General features: G+C 40.1%; 1 protein-coding gene across 8 annotated transcripts in view; it reads right to left on the reverse strand.

The window, feature by feature from the left end:
• The window catches only part of STS (steroid sulfatase), a 91368-nt gene that overhangs the window by 24135 nt on the left and 46368 nt on the right, over nucleotides 1–20865 (reverse strand). For all 8 annotated transcript variants that reach the window (XR_014510444.1, XM_083437863.1, XM_083437866.1 and 5 more), the window contains 2 exons: nucleotides 16052–16189; nucleotides 5301–5460 (listed from right to left, as the gene is read on the reverse strand). Coding sequence is in view for 7 of the 8 variants with exons in the window: in XM_083437863.1 (XP_083293989.1) it covers nucleotides 5301–5460; nucleotides 16052–16189 (298 nt within the window). In the remaining variant the exon portion in view is untranslated. The remainder of the gene's footprint in view (nucleotides 1–5300; nucleotides 5461–16051; nucleotides 16190–20865) is intronic.

Genomic DNA, 20865 nt, shown 5'->3' on the forward strand with positions numbered 1-20865 from the left:
GACCTTGGCCAATTTCCCCCAGTGGGGCAAGATCCATCCCACTGTCACTGACAGTTGCCCATTTGATAGCGCAGTTACCCAGAGAAGAGCCAGAGAATCCTTCTCCATCGCCTTACTTTTGCAAATGAAGGTTCTGAGAGTCGACGGTGGGCATCCTGCATGGGTGTGGGCCTTTTCAGGTGTCCAAGAATGCCTACTCCCAATGCCAGCCCCACCCAAATGTCTCAAATTAAATCACTGCATTCTTAACAAATGCATGGAACAAAGAATAGGGAAAGCACTTTCTTCTAGTGCTGCGACTGCCTCTTTTAAAAAAAAAAACCTAGAGTGATGACTACAGTGTTGCAGCATAAAGAAGAAAGACATCCAAAGGGTTGTATTTCCATGAAATCTGTACACATCGAGACGACTGGTCAAATGGAAGCATGACAGAATTACTATTTATATTGGATGTCCCAAGGCAATGATGGATCTAATCTTTCACATCCTGTACCCTTCCAGTCCTGTCTCTTCCCACAGGCATTTGATAAATCATCAGTTGTACCAGAGTGTCTCTTGACTGCAGTTCTGCTGAAATGCCACTGTCTGGTCTGTCAGCTGGTGCTATGTATATGTGTGTGTTGCATAAAAGTAAAAGTGACCTTGCCTTTTTTGCCCTCAGTATAGTTTGATACCCTAGCAAAATGGGAGGGACTAGGTCGCTTGAAAGCTAATTGGCTGCTGAAGTGGGCATCTTATACTGTAATTGGTTGCATGGCAAGCAGCCTTTGGAGCAGTCACATTTGAGAGGGGGATGAAGAAGGACTGCCAATGCGTGGATAATTTGTCTGGAGTCATTAAAACTGTGTTATAAATAAATCAACACTGAAAGAAGTAAACCATCACAAAGGATTGTACTCTGCAATGATCAGATGCTTAAGCATCAGCAAGATCTCTCTATGTGGTTTAGGTAAAGGTAAAGGGAGCCCTGACCATTAGGTACAGTCATGGCCGACTCTGGGGTTGCGGTGCTCATCTCGCTTTATTGGCCGAGGAAGCCGCGTACAGCTTCCGGGTCATGTGGCCAGCATGACTAAGCCGCTTCTGGCAAACCAGAGCAGCACACGGAAACGCAGTTTACCTTCCCACCGGAGCGGTACCTATTTATCTACTTACACTTTGACGTGCTTTCGAACTGCTAGGTTGGCAGGTTTAGCACAGTCTATATTATCAAATCATAGAATAGTAGAATCAGAAGGGACCCAATGGTCATCTAGTCCAACCCATTGCAATACCGGATTGGAATCAATATTTCAATCTGTTAAATGCGAAGAAGAGGGGTGATTCAAAGCCTATTATCTCAAAAAGCAATGGGAGAAAACACTCAGAATGCTTGGTTGAACACGTCAGAATGCAAGTCAGTGATTGGCAAAAAAGGAAATAAGCAAGTGTAAAGAATGGCCCTAACCAATTTAACATAAACCCTGAAAATCTCACATAGTGGTGCATCAACCCGCTTCTTCACTGTGAGCTAGTGACTTTAAGAATACTGTGTTCAAGTCCATAATGGATTTTGCAATATCCCCTGTGTGTGTGTTTTATGCTTCATTTAGTCATTATATTTATTATCTCACTTTTTAGCCAAGATTTCAGACAAAACAGCTTGCAATTATAATCGACAAACAGGAGCACTATATGTTAAAAGAATATGATTTGTGTGGCAGCCTATTCTAGTTTCTGGCAATATGGTCCAGATTCCAGGCTGTGCCCTCTAGACAGAGGAAGCAAAAGAGCTGCAGATGGACCTGGGGGCAGCTGATGGTACAGATACTGTCTAGGAGCAGCCTGCTATGCATCAGGTTGAAATGGTCTGATTCAGGTGATACCATGAAGGGAGATTAATTGGTGCCTGAATAGTGGAGCACTCTCAGAGCAATTGAGTTAGCCCTGAAGGGGAGCATCATATGGACTCTGCTTCAGGCAACTCAATTATTAGAGCCAGGACCAATGGCAGCCCAAATAAATGGTACCTTAATTCTGTAGGATTCTGTTCACATAGAATAGAATAGTACATTAATCTTAGCATGCATAGAATTGTAATCTATATTTTGGGGCTGATCCTGCTACATTATAGAAAAACTAGGCTTATCCAGCTTAACTTAGTGGGCATGCTTAACTCGCAGTGGCTCCAGTAGAAGAAGCCTAACTTTCACTGAGTGGCATCCTTCACCTATATTACTATACTCCTAAGTAAAAGTGAACTAAAGTCAGTGTACTGAAAGAAGCAAAGATCAATAGTGTTGAAGCAATGATTCTTTAGCATCAACTTTGTTGGACTGGTCATGTTGTTCAGATGCATGATTATCATCTTCTAAAGCAACTACTCTATTCCCAACTTAAGAATAGAAAGAGAAATACTGGTGAACAACTATGAGGTTTAAAGACGCTCTCAAGGCAAATATTAAAAAATACAGTATAAACACAGAGAATGGGAAACACTGGCCTGCGAGAGCTCCAACTGGAGAATAGCCTCTACCAAAGGTGCCATGGACTTTGATGAAGCATGAACTCAGGACGAAAGGGATAAAAACATCAAGACCGTGTTCATGGAAGACAATCTTACCTGGCTACAAGTGATCGCCAAAGAAGATACTCCTAAGATGTGTTGAGTACTAACATTTTGTAAATAAGAAATAAATAGATCATATTTCAAACAAAATATTTGAGTTAATAGGAACTGTATTGTCAATTATTTGGCATGGGACTTCAAAAATAGAATGTGCCAGAAATGTGCAGATTTCCATTCCTCATCAGTGGTATTCACCTAAGACCCATTGAAATTATTCAATATTACTAAGTCAGGTCTAATAATTTATAAAGTTTACTTAGTTGAATAGCACCCAATAAGTTTTAGGCCCAAATATGTCCATGTCAGGCAGGACAATGGGTTCATCACAAGAGCAAGCTAACTTTTAAAACACATTTTTTCTCACTCTTCACCTACAACCATAAGAGCTACATTTCTACCTTCTTGACAAAGCTTTCATTGCTGGGATTCCCAGGACTCTGCCATGAACTACTAGAGCCCTAACCAAATGTCGCCTTTCTGTGCACTGGTAATTGGAGAAATGACTGAACTCGAAAAACAGCCTAGAGCAGCATATGGCATGTCTGCTTTGAAAGAGCTTGCTAGCTGAAGCAAAGAGTAGAAAAGATATTCTGAATTTAGATCAGGGGGGTGGGGTGACTTAAATTTGCATGATGTAAATGAACACCAGTTGTCAGGCTAGTATTACTTTAGATCTGCAGGGGGAAAGTTCACAGCTGGTGATTTATTGAGTGTATATAAGAAAGAGCAGAATGACGCTGGCGTCACGCCCAAGCATCTATGACTTGATCAAAAGGAACGTGTAAGGTAGGTATAGAGTACTGTCAGGAAGAAAAACCCATCTTCTTCAGCCACGAAGAGAAAAAGTAATTAAAACACTCCTACTGATGCTATTACAGAACTCAAAGATCAAAGCACCTGAAGGGCTGATGGAGAACCTGAAAGTTCAGCTATTTAGCATGCTGTGGAAATGACAAATTGTTGCAGTCGGCAAGAACAGCTTTAAAAATAGTGTTACGTATGATATGGTCATAGCAAAGTTAAAGGCAGATCTAATGCAGCATGTTCTCATTTGATGTCCTGTACAAAAGGTTCAGGTAACATTATGGCATACCTAACCTTATTGTATTTTATCTTCACATCAACCCTATAACATAGTTTGGCCTGAGACAGTGACTTGTTCAATGTTTACTCCTTCTATTTAATGATTAAAGATGAATTTTCAAATGCAACCTAAGCATTTGAAGAGAACAAAATCAAGCAAATAGTCTGCATGAAAGAGCCATCAGAGAAAATACAGTACAGATAGAAGCTTCATGTCAACCTTATTTTTCAATGTTCGCAAAATCATCAAATGATGCCCTGGAAAAGACCCTGATGTTGGGAAAGATTGAGGGCACAAGGAGAAGGGGAAGACAGAGGACGAGATGGCTGGACAGTGTTCCTGAAGCTACTAACATGTGTTTGACCAAACTGTGGGAGGCAGTGGAAGACAGGAGTGTCTGGTGTGCTCTGGTCCATGGGGTCATGAGGAATCGGACACGACTAAACAACAACAACCAGTGGTAGACCTGCATGTGTGATCCAGAATCAGGAAGCATTTGAACCTAAACCACTAAAATTAAACCCAACATCCTAGGCATTACATCATGTATTAAGAGTATGCACTACAACATGCTTATTAACAGAGCAATCGTATGCATGACTGCTCAGATCTGAGTCCCAAAGAGCTCAACGGGGCTTCTTCCCATGTAAGTGAATATAGGACTGCAGCTTAAACATACTAATAATGCAGCAGTAGATAACCTTTCACTCTAGAATAGCCCTGCAGCATTCAAAAAGACTTCAGTGGGGAAAAGCTGGGTTAATTAGATGAGTGACTGCTCCCTTAGGAAAATCCTACTACTACTACCACCACCAATAAAATAAAATATGGAAACTGGCTTTCCTTTACTCATCATAGCCCCAGTGAGGAAATGATAGTTATAATGAAGTAATGACTTGACTGCTACGTTGTGCAAATACTAGTAAAAGACATAAGAAAGTAAAATGTATATACAATTTATTTAGAAATTCAACACATCATAGAGAAAGGTAAACTGCAATTCTTGTCCTTGACGTCCCATGCTAAATGTGGAGGAAGTTATATGGAGGAATTTCAGCAATACCTGCTTGCTGAAGCCCAGAAAAAGTTTTACTGTCAGCTTGTATTTGTTTGTTTAATAAAATTTATAGGCAGCTTGACTGTAACAACTCCCCCCCCCCAAAAAAAAACCCTTTGAAGCAGTTATGATGACCTATGTGCATAGAACATTCCACAGGGCCATTTGGCCCACTTTACGAATATGGAGATATTCACACATTATATATGACCACTTGCCTCACAGGATACATCAGCTCCTGTTAGTAGTGAGACATCTAAGGTGAGCAATTGATTTGGGGTCATTTTAAGTAAAGCAATTATTGTGGAGCTGAAACACTGAAGTTCAGAATGAGACAATGGAAAAGGTTTCGAAACAATGTGAAGAAAGAAGTGGCAACTATGAACCAGTTATTATTTGAAGAAATGCCTGACACATACTAGTTTAAGACATGATAAATAATACTGAGAACAAGTTATCCTTAGGACTGTTGAAAGTGCCTTCAAAGGTAGCAGAGGTTTGTTATTTTTGGATGTTATGTCTTTTATGACAAATGAAACAACATTCCATACCTGTCACTGGGCAGTGATGCTCCAGCAAGTTTAACTATCGTGGGGAATATATCCATATTACTTGTGGGCTCATCAATATGTGTGCCAGGTTTAAACACTCCAGGCCAGCGGAGAAGACCAGGTACTCGAATCCCTCCTTCCCAACTTGTAGACTTTCCACCTAGAGAAAAAGGATTACAAAAATTAGGGACGGGCAACTTGAAGACATCCAGATGTTATAGGACTCCAACTCCCATCATACTCAGAGAGCATGGCCAATGGTCAGGGGTGAGGGGAGTTGTAGTCCAACAGCATCTGGCAGGCCACAGGTTCTCCATCCCTGTAATAGTCCAATCAAACAATTTGCCAGATTGATCCATTAACCTTGTTATCAACCCAAATGGTGCCCCATTTGTTAACTTTGTAGGCAGCCTACCTTTAGCACAACTAGGAGCCTCGCCAGTTTAAGGACAGGATTATGAAACACTGTTTAGACCAAGGAAGTAAGTCTTGCTGTTGTTGCTGTCTTTGAGCTTTTACAGTAAAATGTCTTACTCTTGTCTCAATTATTAGATACAGCACCATGATTAATCATGGAGCAGATCTTTTAAAAAACAGAATTGTTTTTAATAACAGTCCTTGGAAACTTGAAGATGCAAGCACCACAATAAAGAGACATTCTCCCACACACTCACACAAAGGAAGAAAATGTTTCCTGTACACCGCCTAATAACAAAGGATTACACTTTTGGCTTCACAGTGATTATTTTTGCTTGCATAAATTTAATCAACAGACAAATCAGCCCAAACTCACATAAATAATAAATTCATGATCTATTAAATCAGGTTGCATACATCTCTTCTGAAATGATAACACATGCAGCTTGCCCAATCTGCAAGTGGGCACAAAAGATGGTAGTCAACTAAGTTTTATTTAGTGTGGACCCACTGATATTGTAATAATTGTAGTGGAAAGCTGAAATTTCAAGGGGAAACTAGGATTCTGGTTTTTGTATTGTTTCCTAATTGATAAATCTTTCTCAGACTAGCCATAGTGAGACATACTTCAAAACAACAACAACATCACCATGTAGAGAGAAGTCTAAGTACCAGAAAAGGATGGGTGGGTTTTTCATGTCCATCCCTCATGAAGGCTATATGATCCAAATTTCTGTTCACATAAGTAAGGCCACCATTCTGGCAGCATCTTGAATAAAAATATTTAAGATAATGGATTCCACCACCTTATGAGCTAGATAGTTTTTCATCATTACTGCAACCCTGATTGATGATTTTTGCCAAAGGACACAAGCCTATGTACCAGAAGCAAGGAAGCAATGGCACGATTATGTCCTTTAAAAAGTGGAAGTTTTGCCCAACTGAAGAATTATTATTTTCTGAAGTATAAACTCCAGCTTATTTTGCATCTCTCCCAAAAGAGCCACAAAATGCTTATTTAACTTAAATACTGTTGTGAACTGAATTGTCCGTGACCCCACACAAAAATTGTGATGCTATTAGCTCACCAAAAATTACCTCTCTATGTGCTGCAGCACTGAAAATGTTGGGAAATATTAGAATGGTTTGGAAAAATAAAGCAGTGAGTATTATAATTGCATTCTATAAATCTATGCTGCAGCAACACTTGGAACACTGAACTGTGCGCAGTTGCGGCCACCCACTTTTCTTTTTTTAAGGATATAATAGAATGAGAAGATGATTGTTGTGGGGAGGAGACAGAGATCTTTTCCTGCCAAGAAATTGTGGCTCTTTAGAATAAAGATGACCATGAGGCGAAGCAAGCTCAGTATGTTTTGCTGACTGCGCTGAAGGAAAAGATGGAGTCTGCCCTCTCCCACATGCTACATAAATAAGCCAATTGGACTGTTAATTGAACCTTGATTCAGCATTGATGATGGGACAGTGTTCTCCAAGACAGTTCAGTGAGCAAACAACTCAGGGGCGGCAAGGCAGCTCTGTTCTTCAACCCTTCATGGCTGCTGCCCACTTCCCAGTATCTGCCCCCCGAGGTGGCTGCTTCACTCTGCCTAATGGTAAGCCGGGGCCCTGCTCAGAGATGGTATTTGATGGCTGTGTATCTTTCTTTCCCTCTGGAACACCTTCTCCGGGGGTTTCCCCCCCATCCACATTCAAGAAAGTAGCTGCCAGGGAAGGGTACCACATCAACAGCAGTGCTGTGCTTATCAGGAGAGAGGGTGAGACTGTAATACAAGGAGAGCATTGCCTGAAATAGGGAGAAGGCATCTTACTCTAGTTGTCTACTGACACAAGATCCCTTTGTCCAGTGTTTAGTGATTCCCACCTCCCACTGCAGCTCTGTATGATGCACTTCTGGGTGGGTGAGGAACTGACCTTGGAGAGTGTCGGGGACTGGGCAGAGGAGGAATGGTGGAGACTGCCTCTCCATCCTAACTCTTCCAGGGAGGAAGAAGAGGAAGACAGTATAGATTTACAACAGGAGGTTGAGGGAGGTAGCAGCTCAGAGGCAGATGAGGGGAAAAGCTGGGAAATCATGGGACAGCTGGAACAACACCCAGCTGAGACATTATTAAAAAGCATTCTAGACCTTCCATATCCCAGAACCTGGCGAGCCTTAAAAGTAAGAGAGCAAAGAACTCAAAGACAGAGGGCACATAGCACCACTTGTAGAGGAGATGATAAGAATGATGAACGAGGAAGTGGGAGAGAAGGGGGGCAGTGGAGATTCACTCAGGACAACACCATTATCCAAGAGGCTGGGTTCTATAGCCTCTTTCTGTAAAGATTGAAATAAAAAAGGATGGTAAGAAAGTTTTCCTTGTCTTTATAATTTCCTAGGCAACCAGCCAGGAGCTGCTGACAGCATCCTGACAGAGAGAGTGGGTTTTTTTTTTTGGGGGGGGGGTATAGGGTACTTTAGAGATGACGACAATAAAAGTGTAGTCCCATGAGCTGCCTTCTGCCAGTTAACTCACAGGCAATATACTAGAGATTTATTAAAATTATGGATGGTTTGGAAAGAGTAAACACAACTTAAACCACCTTAGAAAGAACTCTGTCCATGTTTACAGAGCTACTATACCTCTTAATTCCATATGTTAGTGTCAGACTCTGACTTTCCAAAACCAACTAGATGTCAGATATAATAGTGGACTATCAGTGAAATCCTACTTATGTGTACTCAAATGTATGCACCATTGATTTCAATAGGACTTACTCTCAGGAACATGAGTACAGTCATACCTCATGTTACATTTGCTTCAGGATGAGCGTTTTCAGGTTGCGTCCCGCGGCGACCCGGAAGTACCAGAAAGGGTTACTTCCAGGTTTTGCCACTCACGCATGTGACACAAAATGACGTCACACACATGCGCAGAAGCGGCGAATCGTGACCCGTGCAGGCGCAGGTTGCATTCTGCTCATGTTGCAAACAGGCCTCCAGAACGGATCCCGTTCACAACCAGAGGTACCACTGTATAGAATTGCAGCCTAAATGGACTTTTGGTCTGAACTAGTAAGGCAGTTAATTAATTGTCTCCAAAAACACTGGCAAATGTATTTTGCACACAACATTATTTAATGCAATTTAAAAAGGGCTTCTCTTTCTTCATCTGGCGTGTGATTGCAGTCAACAGCTTTGTTTGCTGCCTTTCTGTACCTTACCAAACATTCCTTGAGCAGGTCACCTTCAGTGTCAACACCTCATGAGGGGTGAAGAGAGAAAGAAGCAAAACTGAAAATCCCCACTTCATGAGTGAGAATGAATAGCAAGCATGCTTTTGTGAGGCAGACAACAACACAGTATGAAAATGTAGAATGGACATGGACTATGCATTATTTCAAAGACCCCCAAAATATATATATTATCTGTTTGGAATGTGTTGGCCAGAAAAAAATCTGAACAGAATTTCATGAAAGGCAACCAAAGAACTGGTAGAAAGATCTATTATTTCAGGAAATGAAAAGGCCATATTTTTCAGCAAGTGATAGCAACAATAGGTGTATCCTCTTGACAGTATAATATGAATTAAATTTAAAATCAATATGCTAGTAGTTTGTGTTTCTTTCTGCTGCGGCTGAATGTGAGGTTAGGAATGCAATATTCTTCAGTGAATTAAAATGTTGGATCAAGGGCAGTCTTTCATTTCATGTCAATATAGCAATTATCACAAGTGGAAACAGCTGAGAAGTTTAGGAGTTAAAACCACACTAAAAAAAAAGTTCAAAGTAATGCTCAACTACTCTATTATCTAGCCCAGTAGAAATGAACAGGGAAATTTAAAAGAATAAATCAGGGCTGATGAAGTCCACGCGTTATTTCATTTCAGCTGTGTTGTTATATTTTGATCACAAATAGTATACTGTGTGCAGTTTGAAGATGACAACTATGTTAAGGATCAAACCCATAAAAATGGCTTTAAAAATCTAAACTAATTTTAAAAGGGAGAAAAAATCCCAACATGAAAATATCAGCTGCTTTCAATCTCTCTTAGTGGACAGTTAAAGCACTGAATATTTAGTAGTTTCAATTTGAATTTCAGTATGAACCTTCCTGTCTGATAAGGGAGAAGCTATTGTTGAACAGCTATACAAGCCGTATCAGAATCAAGCTGTGCTTTTTTTTTCCTTGCCAAAGTCCTGAAGACCAATCATAGCTCAGACAAAAATGTTCAAAGGTTGGTTCCAATGGTTGAATCCAACTAAATCATTGTATGCATTGAGCAACTTCCACAAGCACAACAGAATATCCATCCCCTACACCGCCCCAGCCTTCCGTCCCCCACTTGCAACTGCTAAAATTTGCTCTGCGGTTTCCCCCAAGTATCTGGAGGATATTTAGGAGTAGTGGAGGTTCACAGGAAGAGGAGAGAGAGCGGACGTTTCGTTGTGCTTGAAGAAGTTGTCCCATGTGTACCATGATTTAGCTCAGGCTTCCTTAACCTTGGCCCTCCAGATTTTTTGGCCTACAACTCCCATGATCCCTAGCTAGCAGGACCAGTGATCAGGGATGATAAGAATTGTAGTCTCAAAACATCTGGAGGGCTGAGGTTGAGGAAGCCTGATTTAGCTGAACACAACCCTGTTGCTCTGAGAACTGTGGAATCCTGAGATAGTCCAAAGCCCACAGCCCAAAGAAGCTGCCATGTTTTCAGGACAAATGAGCTATGTAATTCCAGAGTTTTTCTGGCAGAGTTTAGGCACTCTGTACCACGCCTCAGCCCAGCCTTAGTGTCAGGGTAAGGCAAAACTGTTAGCAGGGCCAGGTTTACATCATACATAAATATGATATCTGTCATAATTTTAGTTCCATGGTTTGGAGATTTTATCGCTGTGCTGACTGAAGGTATATAATGCTTTAAATGGCTGCTGGTGCAATTGTGTGTTTATGTGTGTTGTACTGTAGATGGTGACCCTTATTGTTCTGCTGAGTTTTATAGTTTTAATATGTTGCGAGCTGCACTGGCAGGGTCAGATGTGAAAGACAGCACACTAATGTTGAAATACATAAATCTACCCTGAGTGTGGCCTGAGAAACTCATGGAATGCCAAACTGCTTTGCTCACAAGTCTCAGGAATGCCCTTGAGCTGTGTCAGGGTGGCCCAAGACATATTGCTGCCTAAGGCAAAAAGCAAGATCGTTTCCCTGCATTTCACATGCAAAAGCCCACTGGAGTGGTAGTGAAATATTACTTCAGCACTGGTGACATGAGAGGGCTCTTTGGTGTGCTTGTGACAGCAGCCTAGCACATATGGGTCATTTAACATCCCCAGCTCTTTCCTCCAACAGAGTGGAATGACAGGGGAGCTTCTCCTGTTGCCCCAGCATCTGACACAGTTTTACCTGATGGGAGGGTCATCCCTGAGCTATGTCAGGGAATTCATGAAACCCAGAAGTCCTGCCATTGGGCCTTTTGAACACTTAATTCTAGTGTACAGAATGTGAAAGATAATGCAAGACATTCAAAAGAATACAGGGACAGGGACAGCTGGAGTTGTTCTTCAGTCACAAAGTAAGCGAAAATAAAATGTAAAATACTGTTTTAACTAAGCTCTAACGATCTGATCAGGTTCAGTGAACCTTGATTGGATTCAACAGAATGGAAATAAAATTGGCAATAATTGTGTTTATGACCAGGTTATGTCTAAATAACCTCTGACTCAACTAACATAGAAATGTTCTGTTGAGACTATCCTCACAACCAGAGTTTTCAGTCCACACAGCTGATGCCATTTTGTTTTATCCGATTCCCGCTAGCTGCAGCCAGGCACTTTATTTCCAAACGCTCTTATGCTTCATTATTGGTTCTGATCTGGCTGTGCATGATGATAAATGATTGAGTTCAAATTGTGAAGATACACTGAGAGCTTTCGAGTTGAGCAGATAGTGGCATCTCCGATGAGAGGGTTAATTGGTTGGATTGATCTTCACATGTTCATATATGGAAGATACATTATTGAGAATCCTCATCGCAAACACTATATTTATAGAAAATTATGCTACAATTTCTGTTTAGACAAACCGATAACCACATGGTTCAACTCACGAACAATACATATGCAATATTTTATTTTATTTTCTCTTCTGGCTTTCTATAGTCCAGAGTAGAAAATGTTTGATATGTTGGACTTTAGGCCTTAATAATCGTTATTTCCAAAGGAAAACATATCAGGGTAAACTTGGGCATACTTAGTTAAACATTTAACTACACGCAGAGACCTTTCTGAAATCAATCTTCTTAATCTAAACATTGAAGATCAAATTATATTTTGATATTGAGCAAACGGTACAAGACAAAGGAAAAGGTAAATATGGTTCTGAATATTTAAACAGAAATGTGTGGTGAGAGACTATTCCCAGGATTGGTGAACATCATTCAAAGCAAAGAAAATAGAATAAGTAGCTAAACGGCTCCCAGCAGTCTTCCTCATCCTAGCATGACCAAGAAAAATAACTCAGAATGGGACAGAATGGGATAAATTGCTGGCTTATGTGATCATCAGCTGAGGCCCTCCTACATGTCCCTCCTTCATAAGAGTTCTAGAGGATGGAAACACAAGAATGAGCCTTTTCTGTAGTGCCTCCTCACTTATGGAATGCTCTCCTCAGGGTGACTCACCTGGCACCATCTTAGGTGCCAGGCAAAAACATTCTTCTCCCATGCCTTTAGCTAATTAAATAATCTATGCCTTTTTAAACTGCTGTGAGTGTGTGTGTTTCATTTGTTAATATGTTATGTATTTTTCTGTCTTTATATTGAAAACTGCTGTGTGATCTTTGGATGAAGGGTGGTAGATAAATTTAATAAATAATAATATAGGAGCAGATTTGTAGTCACCAGGGGCAAAGATCAGCTTTAAGCCCCAACTGAATAGTGTGCAATCCTTTACTTTCTCCTGTAAAAGGAATGGGTGGCAGTCATATCTTCATGAACAACAATGGTAATCATTGGAACAACAATGATAAACAATGGTAATCATTGGAACAACAATGATAATGTGGTGCTGAATTCCACTCTAGTCATCCAACAACACATTGGGCATATTACTTCCAGTAACAGAGGCAATATAACCCTCTAATTACTAGATGACAGAAACGTGACTGGGAGAATGCTTTGAGTTAATGTTCTGATTGTGGGCTTCCCATAGTCATATGGTTGGCCACTGTGAGACCAGCATGCTGGAAAAGATAGGCATTTGTTCTGATCTATCATGGGCCTTCTTATGCTATTCTGGCAGCTGTTATCACAATATCCAAAATTCTATAGGGCTAACTCATTTGTTGTTAGAGGAGCAAAGCTAGTATAGAAAGGAATAGTGTAATTCATCCAACTCATGTTCTTATTTATTTATAGACATTAACAGAGCAGTGCTGTTTCCACAGGGAAACAGCAACCGTGTTACTATGGTAACATACAAACCCACACTTAAGAGATGGGACCCTCTGTTTTACTTTTCTAGCAGCAATTAGCAATTTTATTCAAACATTTGGATCACATTTTCCAAAATGTCCTTTTTAATTACCTAATCATACAAACTTTGGATCATATGGAGTTACACAGCCATTCATTTGTTTAATTTTTTAATAAAATTAAATTCCAAAATACTCTATAAACAGGCACAACCAGATTTTTATATAGCTTTCTAAACTTTCTCTCGAGCTTGGGAAGCTCATTAAACTAATTAGGTACTCAATTCAGATGCTGATGTAGTCCTGCTTCTTCTGATAAGGAAGAAAAAATAAGCCTTACATTAATTTATGAATTTTAAAGTATGACATGTTACAGTAAAAAAATAATGTAAGAAGTGAAAAGGGAATTTATAGTAGTGGATGAACGTGTGTGGTTTACTGTGATTTTTGTATGCTTCTTAAATATCAAATAGCCATGCTGTATACAGTTCTGGTTGTGTTGCTACAAAAAGGATAAGCTGGAAAATGTTCAGAAAAGGGTGGTCAAAATTATCAAGGTGATGAAGCAACTCCCCTATGAAGATTGCAGTGTTTGGAACTTTTTAGTTCAAGAAAAAGAGAGTAAGAGTTGACAAAATAGAAGATAATAAAGTTATGCCCGACATGGAGAAGGTGGATAGAGAAAAATGTTTGTCCCTCTTTCATAACACTAGAGCTCGTGGGCATCCAAGGAAGTGGAATGTTGGAAGACTCAAGACATGTAAAAGAAAGTACTTCTTTATGTAAGGTAAAGGTAAAGGGACCCCTGACTATTAGGTCCAGTCATGACCGACTCTGGGGTTGCGGCGCTCATCTCACTTTATTGGCCAAGGGAGCCGGCGTACAGCTTCCGGGTCATGTGGCCAGCATGGCTAAGCCGCTTCTGGCGAACCAGAGCAGCACGCGGAAGTGCCATTTACCTTCCCGCCGGAGCGGTACCTATTTATCTACTTGCACTTTGGTGTGCTTTCGAACTGCTAGGTTGGCAGGAGCAGGGACCGAGTGACAGGACCTCACCCCATCAAGGCGATTCGAACCGCTGACCTTCTGATCGGCAAGTCCTAGGCTCAGTGGTTTAACCCACAGCGCCACCCGTGTCCCCTGCACTTCATAGTTAAAGTATGGAACTCATTCCTATGGAAAGCAGTGGTTGCCATCAACCTAGATTGTCTTAAAGAAGTTTTAGAAAAATAGATGGAGGAGAGGGCTATCAAAGGCTACTAGCCATGATGACTATGTCCTGCTTCCCTGGTTGGAGGCAGTAATGCTTTTGAGTACCAATTGCTGGATATCACAGGAGGGGAGAGTGCCCTTTTGCTTGAATCCTGCTTGCAGGTTTCCCAAACTGCATCTGGTTGGCCATTGTGAGAACAGGATGCTGGACTTGATGTGCTATTGGCTGGCCACAGTCCTCTCAAGTCAAGAGTTTTTGTTACTGATGATGTTTTTTGCAATGTGAGTCTGTTTCATTATATGCGAATTCATGCTATTATCTTGATCAGCCTTTCCCAACCGTGAGTCTCCAGATCCTGTTGGACTATAACTCCTATCATGCCTAGCCAGTACAGGCAGTAGTCAGGAATAATGGGAGTTGTAGTCCAACAACATTTATGGGCCTGAAGTTAGGAAAAGGCTGTTCAAGACTGCAGTTCTTTGGGCAGCCGATCTCATTAGGCAAGGCATTCTCCCCAAATAACGCAGAATTTGTATCACTATTTCCTTCCTGCAGAATGAGATTTGGATGGACAAGTGAGATACAAACAAATAAAGCTAAACTTCTACCCCCTCTCATATGGTTGTAAGCCCCATTGAATTTAATAGGATTTATTTCTGAGTGGAGGTCATTAGGAATACACTGTAAGAGAGCATGTGCTTATTCTGAGAGAAAGTAAATCTAATGGGTGTCTTTTTAGGATTTTATGCATGTTAACAGAAGCTACACAATAAGATTACTAGAAGCTGGGTTAAAATAAACAACACTGTATAAAATTTATCACTTGAATATCAGTGATAAATGTGTTACGTAAATGCACATACTTAATATATGTTCTTAAAGTTTTACAACTATTACTTATATGCCTGTGACATCCCAAAAGCAATAATATTCACAGTCTTATACTAAATGTATATTCACTTTCATGAAAAAAGCATAGAGCATTTGAGAACGGTTATAATCCTCGAAAGATTCCACCAACGGTGTCTCCAAAAATTTTTACATATCACTTGGGAAGACATGTGAACTAATGCCAGTATACTGGAAGAAGCAAAGATCACCAGTGTCAAAGCAATGATTCTTCAACATCAACTTCGTTGGACTGGTCATGTTATTCGGATGCCTGATTATCGTCTTCCAAAGTAACTACTCCATTCCGAACTTAAAAATGGAAAGCGTAATGCTGATGGTCAACCAAGGCAAATCTAAAAAAAATGTAGTATAAACACTAACAACTGAGAAACACTGGCCTGCAAGCACTCCAATTGCATAATAGTCTTTACCAAAGGTGTCATGGACTTTGAAGACGCTCAAACTCAGGATAAAAGGGAGAAATGTGCTAAGAGGAAAGCACGTTTGGCAGATCCACACCGTGATCAACTCCTACCTAGAAACCCATGTCCCCATTGTGGAAGGATATATGGATAAAATTGGAAGGATAAAATTGGCCTCCACAGTCACCTATGGACACACCATTAAGACTGTGTTCATGGAAGACAATCTTACTCGGCTACAAGTGATCACCAAAGGAGAAGAAGAAGAAGGTTATAATCGTACATTTCCCCCCAGCTCTTGTAAAACACAATAGTAAGAACAGTAAATGGCTCATACCTTTATATATTCCATTGTAACCTCCCTGGACTTCTCCGTTGTCTGATATTTCTTCCACATGTGCCCCATGATCAGATGTGAAGTACACAAGGGTCTGCTCACGTAGGTGCCATTGATCTAATGCATGGAGAATCTGCCCTTTAAAAATATAAGGAAAAGGAGGGGGGGGTGATAAAAACTTATCAAATCCCTCTGTCAGTGGAAGAACATAACCATCATCACTAGTAGCCATGGAAAACCTGAAATTTAATGAATTTGTCTAATACACTTTTAAAGCCATCCAAGTTGATAACATCAATACATCTTAGAATCATGGAATCAGAGTTGGAAGGGAGCCTAATGATAATCTAGTCCAACCCCCTACAATGCAGGAATATGCAGCTGTCCCTTATGGGGATTGAACCTGCAACCTTGGTGCTATCAGTACCACGCTGTAACCAACTGAGCGAATCCCATAGTTTAACCATGCACTACCTTCTTTTGTTAGTCCTGAATCTTTCAACATTCAGCGTCATTGGATGAGCCTGGATTCTAGTATCCTGAAAGAGGTAATAAAATCTCAGGAAATTTGGAGATGGGTGGATTCAGTATCTGGTGTCTGGTTTGGGGGCCTCAGCATTTGCTCAAACATCCCAGTCCCAAACACCAGCCCAAACACCACCTCAGGATAAAGCTCCATAATTTAGATGACAATGTTTAAGATGACAGAATGTAGATGAAGGCTTTTGTAATAAGCTAATTAGAAATAAAATGACCAAAAAGATACCCCATGAAGTAAATAAGTGCTATATATCTGAGAACACATTAGAACCTTGCTGTAAAGCCTGTATTCTAGGCACTACAACATGTAGCCAGAAACTAAAGATATTATGTTATATAAGTATCTGATGGAGAGAGCAGCCTTTTTATGCACCTGCTCTCTCCAGCCAGTAGTTACACTACTTCTAATACATGGGGGGAGAGAATCAAATCTATTTAATTTTTAGTCTTTCCTGTAATCTATGTTTAGGCTACAACCCCATTACTTGGGAATAACGCCAAGGAACACAATGAGACTTACTTTTAAATAGATATACAGTCGTACCTTGGAAGTCGAACGGAATCCACTCCGGAAGGTCATTCGACTTCCAAAACGTTTGAATACCAAAATGTGGTTTCTGATTGGCTGCAGGAAGCTCCTGCTGCCAATCAGAAGGTGCAGAAGCCCCATCAGATGTTCGGCTTCCTAAAGAACATTCAAAAACCTGAACAGTCACTTCCGGGTTTCGATTGTTCGGGAGCCAAAACGTTCAAGAACTAGGCTGTTCGACTTCCAAAGTACGGCTGTATATAGTATTTCATTGTGTGTGTATCTTTTTGCATGCCCAAACAAGATCCTTCCCTTTTCCCCCCTGCATTCACCGCTACATTCACAATTCTATTAATTGTTTCAGCTTAAACGTAGTGCATCTTCAGACTTCTCAGGATTCATCATGACATTTCCATTTGCACTCCATTTCAAGCCAGTACCCATCCAACTTCAGAGCCCAGCGTTCTTCCTCACAGAAAAGTGCAGATCTAATAGCTATTTTGCTTTTTATTCTGCCAGGCAGTTCCTTGTCACATAGACTTGTTACATTTCTCTCAATTCACCCATTTCCTTGTTTTGTGGAACTATGCATCTCCGGTGGAGACCGGTAACACTTATCTTACCATAGATTTTACATATATATGTATGTGTGTGTGTGTGTGTGTGTGTGTGTGTGAGAAACACTCTGTAGCTGGTTGATATGGCGCCACAAGAGCTAGATGGATCACTTCTCTAGAACTGATCAGGCAGATTTGATATTTGGAAGTATATCTTGCTCCCATTAGTGTTCAGTCAAATTCAGGCTTGTATGCATTAGACCTGTCATTTATATGTATGGAATTTACCTATTTATGTAGGTTTTTATTCTGCTCTGGTTTCTTATAATTGGTTTTAATGTTTATACTATTGTGTAAGTCACTTTGGGTTACTTTGTGGAAAAGGTGATGAATAAATACGATAAATAACAAATAATAATCCAGGTGCTGAGGAAAAGGTGTAGGATTGAATTCCTTCTCTGAACGGAGATCATTACATCTCCTTAGCAGCGATGCTGTTGCCAATACAGTGGTACCTTGGGTTAAGTACTTAATTTGTTCTGGGGGTCTGTACTTAACCTGAAACTGTTCTTAACCTGAAGCACCACTTTAGCTAATGGAACCTCCTGCTGCCACTGCGCCGCCAGAGCACAATTTCTGTTCTCATCCTGAAGCAAAGTTCTTAACCTGAAGCAATATTTCTGGGTCAGTGGAGTCTGTAACCTGAAGCGTATGTAACCTGAGGTACCACTGTATTGGCTTTGCCATAACATACTAGTAGGGATGGGAGAAACTGTCAATTTTGGTTTCTCTTTGTTCTCATTCTTCGAATCTTAAATTCAGTTCTCCACATTTGCATATCTTATTCTTTTCTAAGTCCTTATGAACATTCATCAACATTTTAGCACAATTTTGTGCTAAAATGCTGGTGAATATTCATGAGGACTATTGTTTCAGAAAGTGTGAATTAGGCAGATTTACCCTGAGGTACAAACTGACACAAATTCCTTTCACATCTCTACATTCTAGATATGTTACAGATGCGGAAAGAATATATTGGTGAAGTATGACCTGTTCCGGACCTCAGTATTTCATGAAAAACAATCAAAGGGGAATTTATTGGCTTCTATATTTGTTTTACCAATGGCCCCAGTAACACAAGAAAGAAGCAAGTGAACTGGTTATGATGCAGTAGAGTGAAGAATAAAATAAAACCCTGATAAAATGACAAGTTATTTTTAGAAGCAATCATTTCTCATCTGTATTTGACATGTGACGACATTCAAAACTGCACATTTTGTTGCTCTTCAGAAATAGGTGTCATGAAAATAAGATAGAACTTGCCTTTCTGTTTCCTTTGTGAACACTGGGATGGATGAACGAAGGACAAATAAGGCAATGTCTGCGTCTTGTAAGTGAAAATAAATCTAATGGGTGTTTTTATGATGATACTATATACAATGAGCTCAGAAGTATTGAGAGGTGGCAGGTGGAATGAGCAACATTATAGAAATGTAATACATGAGCCTCTGTGATAAATGCATTACAAACACACACACACACACACACACACACAGAGAGAGAGAGAGAGAGAGAGAGAGAGAGACTAAATAGGAATGCCCTTTAAGTGCTTTTACTACTCTTACTTACGTGGCTGTGATCCACTATCAGTAACAATATTCATAGTCCTATTGTAAATGTTCTATGTTCACTTAAAAATAAAAATAAAGTCATTTTACAACATTTACAATTGTGTAGATTTTAATGTATTTTTCTTCATATGGCTCTTTCTCAAGAATAAATAGTTAAGGAAGCTCTCTGTCAGCGATAGCAAAATCTATACAGGTTACTAAGAAGTAATTCCCACTGACTTCAGTTGGGCTTGCTCCCAGGGGAGTGGGCATGGATTGTTTGCAGTCTAAGAGAAATTGTCACATTTCAAATCACAAAGGAATTGCTTCCTGAAAAAGTACAGTCACACACTCTTCCTGTCACTATGAAGATGTCAAAATAGGTTTGAAGTGGGTCCAACCCAGAAGCTTCTCTCCAAAGCCTGGTACTTCACTTCTACCTGCTGAAGTAAAGAGGACTATAGTTTTGCCCAACACGGGATAGAAAAGGGGAAAACATATAGGAAAAGCTGTGGCCAGTGGAAGCTGGTGTTTGTTGAAACTAGTAGGGTAGAAAGCAGATAGCCCAACAAAACACACACAAAAAACCAGTTTCAGCAAGGAAAAATAGCAGAAATGGGTTCAACACAGAAGCTACAACCAAAAAGCTCATGCAACAGAGCTTTTCATAACTTCCATATTGCTGTACTCAAACCTCTTCCCCCTCAGTGTCTTCCCCTGTTCACTCTGCTCAAACCTCTGTCATTGTTTTAAATTGCCACTTATTTCTGCTCAATTTCCCCAATCCCTCCTTTAGTCACACGTCTATTGATGTTTAAAGCTGCCACTTTCTTTTCAACTTCCTCCACCTGTTTTAATTAAACTTCTGCCATTGTTTTAAACCAGCACTTTCCCCTCTATGGCTCTCCCTCCTCACTCCCATACCATGACCACTAGTGTTGTGCAGTCCGACTTTTCTTTTGCTCCCTTATTCCACCCTGACTTCATGCAAATTCAGGATTGTGATGCAGTATAACAAATTATCTAATGAGAGCTGTTCAATGACAGCTTTACATTTTTCCATATTATGGTGGTAGTAGTGGTGGTGACCATCAAGGATATATTTATCAATATATATGATACTGACATAAAATGCTCAGTCTTTTCTTGTATTTCATCTTGTTTTTCTTCCCTTGTTTTTATTAGATTAACACTTTTTTAGTTACAAATGCTATCGATGTTCTAAAGTATTAAATTTAAAATGAATATAGATAAGGCCAAATGCAAATTTGAAGGAATAAGTGTTAGATGTGGCAGTTGTGTTATTCCATCCTTGAATAGCACTTATTCTTCAACAAAAATTCTGAAAACAAAAAAGTTGCAAATCTCTCTCCCCCTCCTCACACACACACCCTATGTGAGCAAGGCACAAATCATGAAGGACACAATTCACTGAATAAACAAGTTGTGACATTGAGATTTTCCTTTGAGTAGTTAGCCCATGATTTAAATATCTCAAACTGGAGCACATTCTACTAAATTATGGTTCTATTAATTAGTAGATATATTAGTGGAGTGGGTTGGTTATTTAAAAGTTTG

This window comes from Podarcis tiliguerta (genome assembly GCF_965153285.1).
Source record: "Podarcis tiliguerta genome assembly, chromosome: 4".
NCBI classification, from domain to species: Eukaryota; Metazoa; Chordata; class Lepidosauria; order Squamata; family Lacertidae; genus Podarcis; species Podarcis tiliguerta.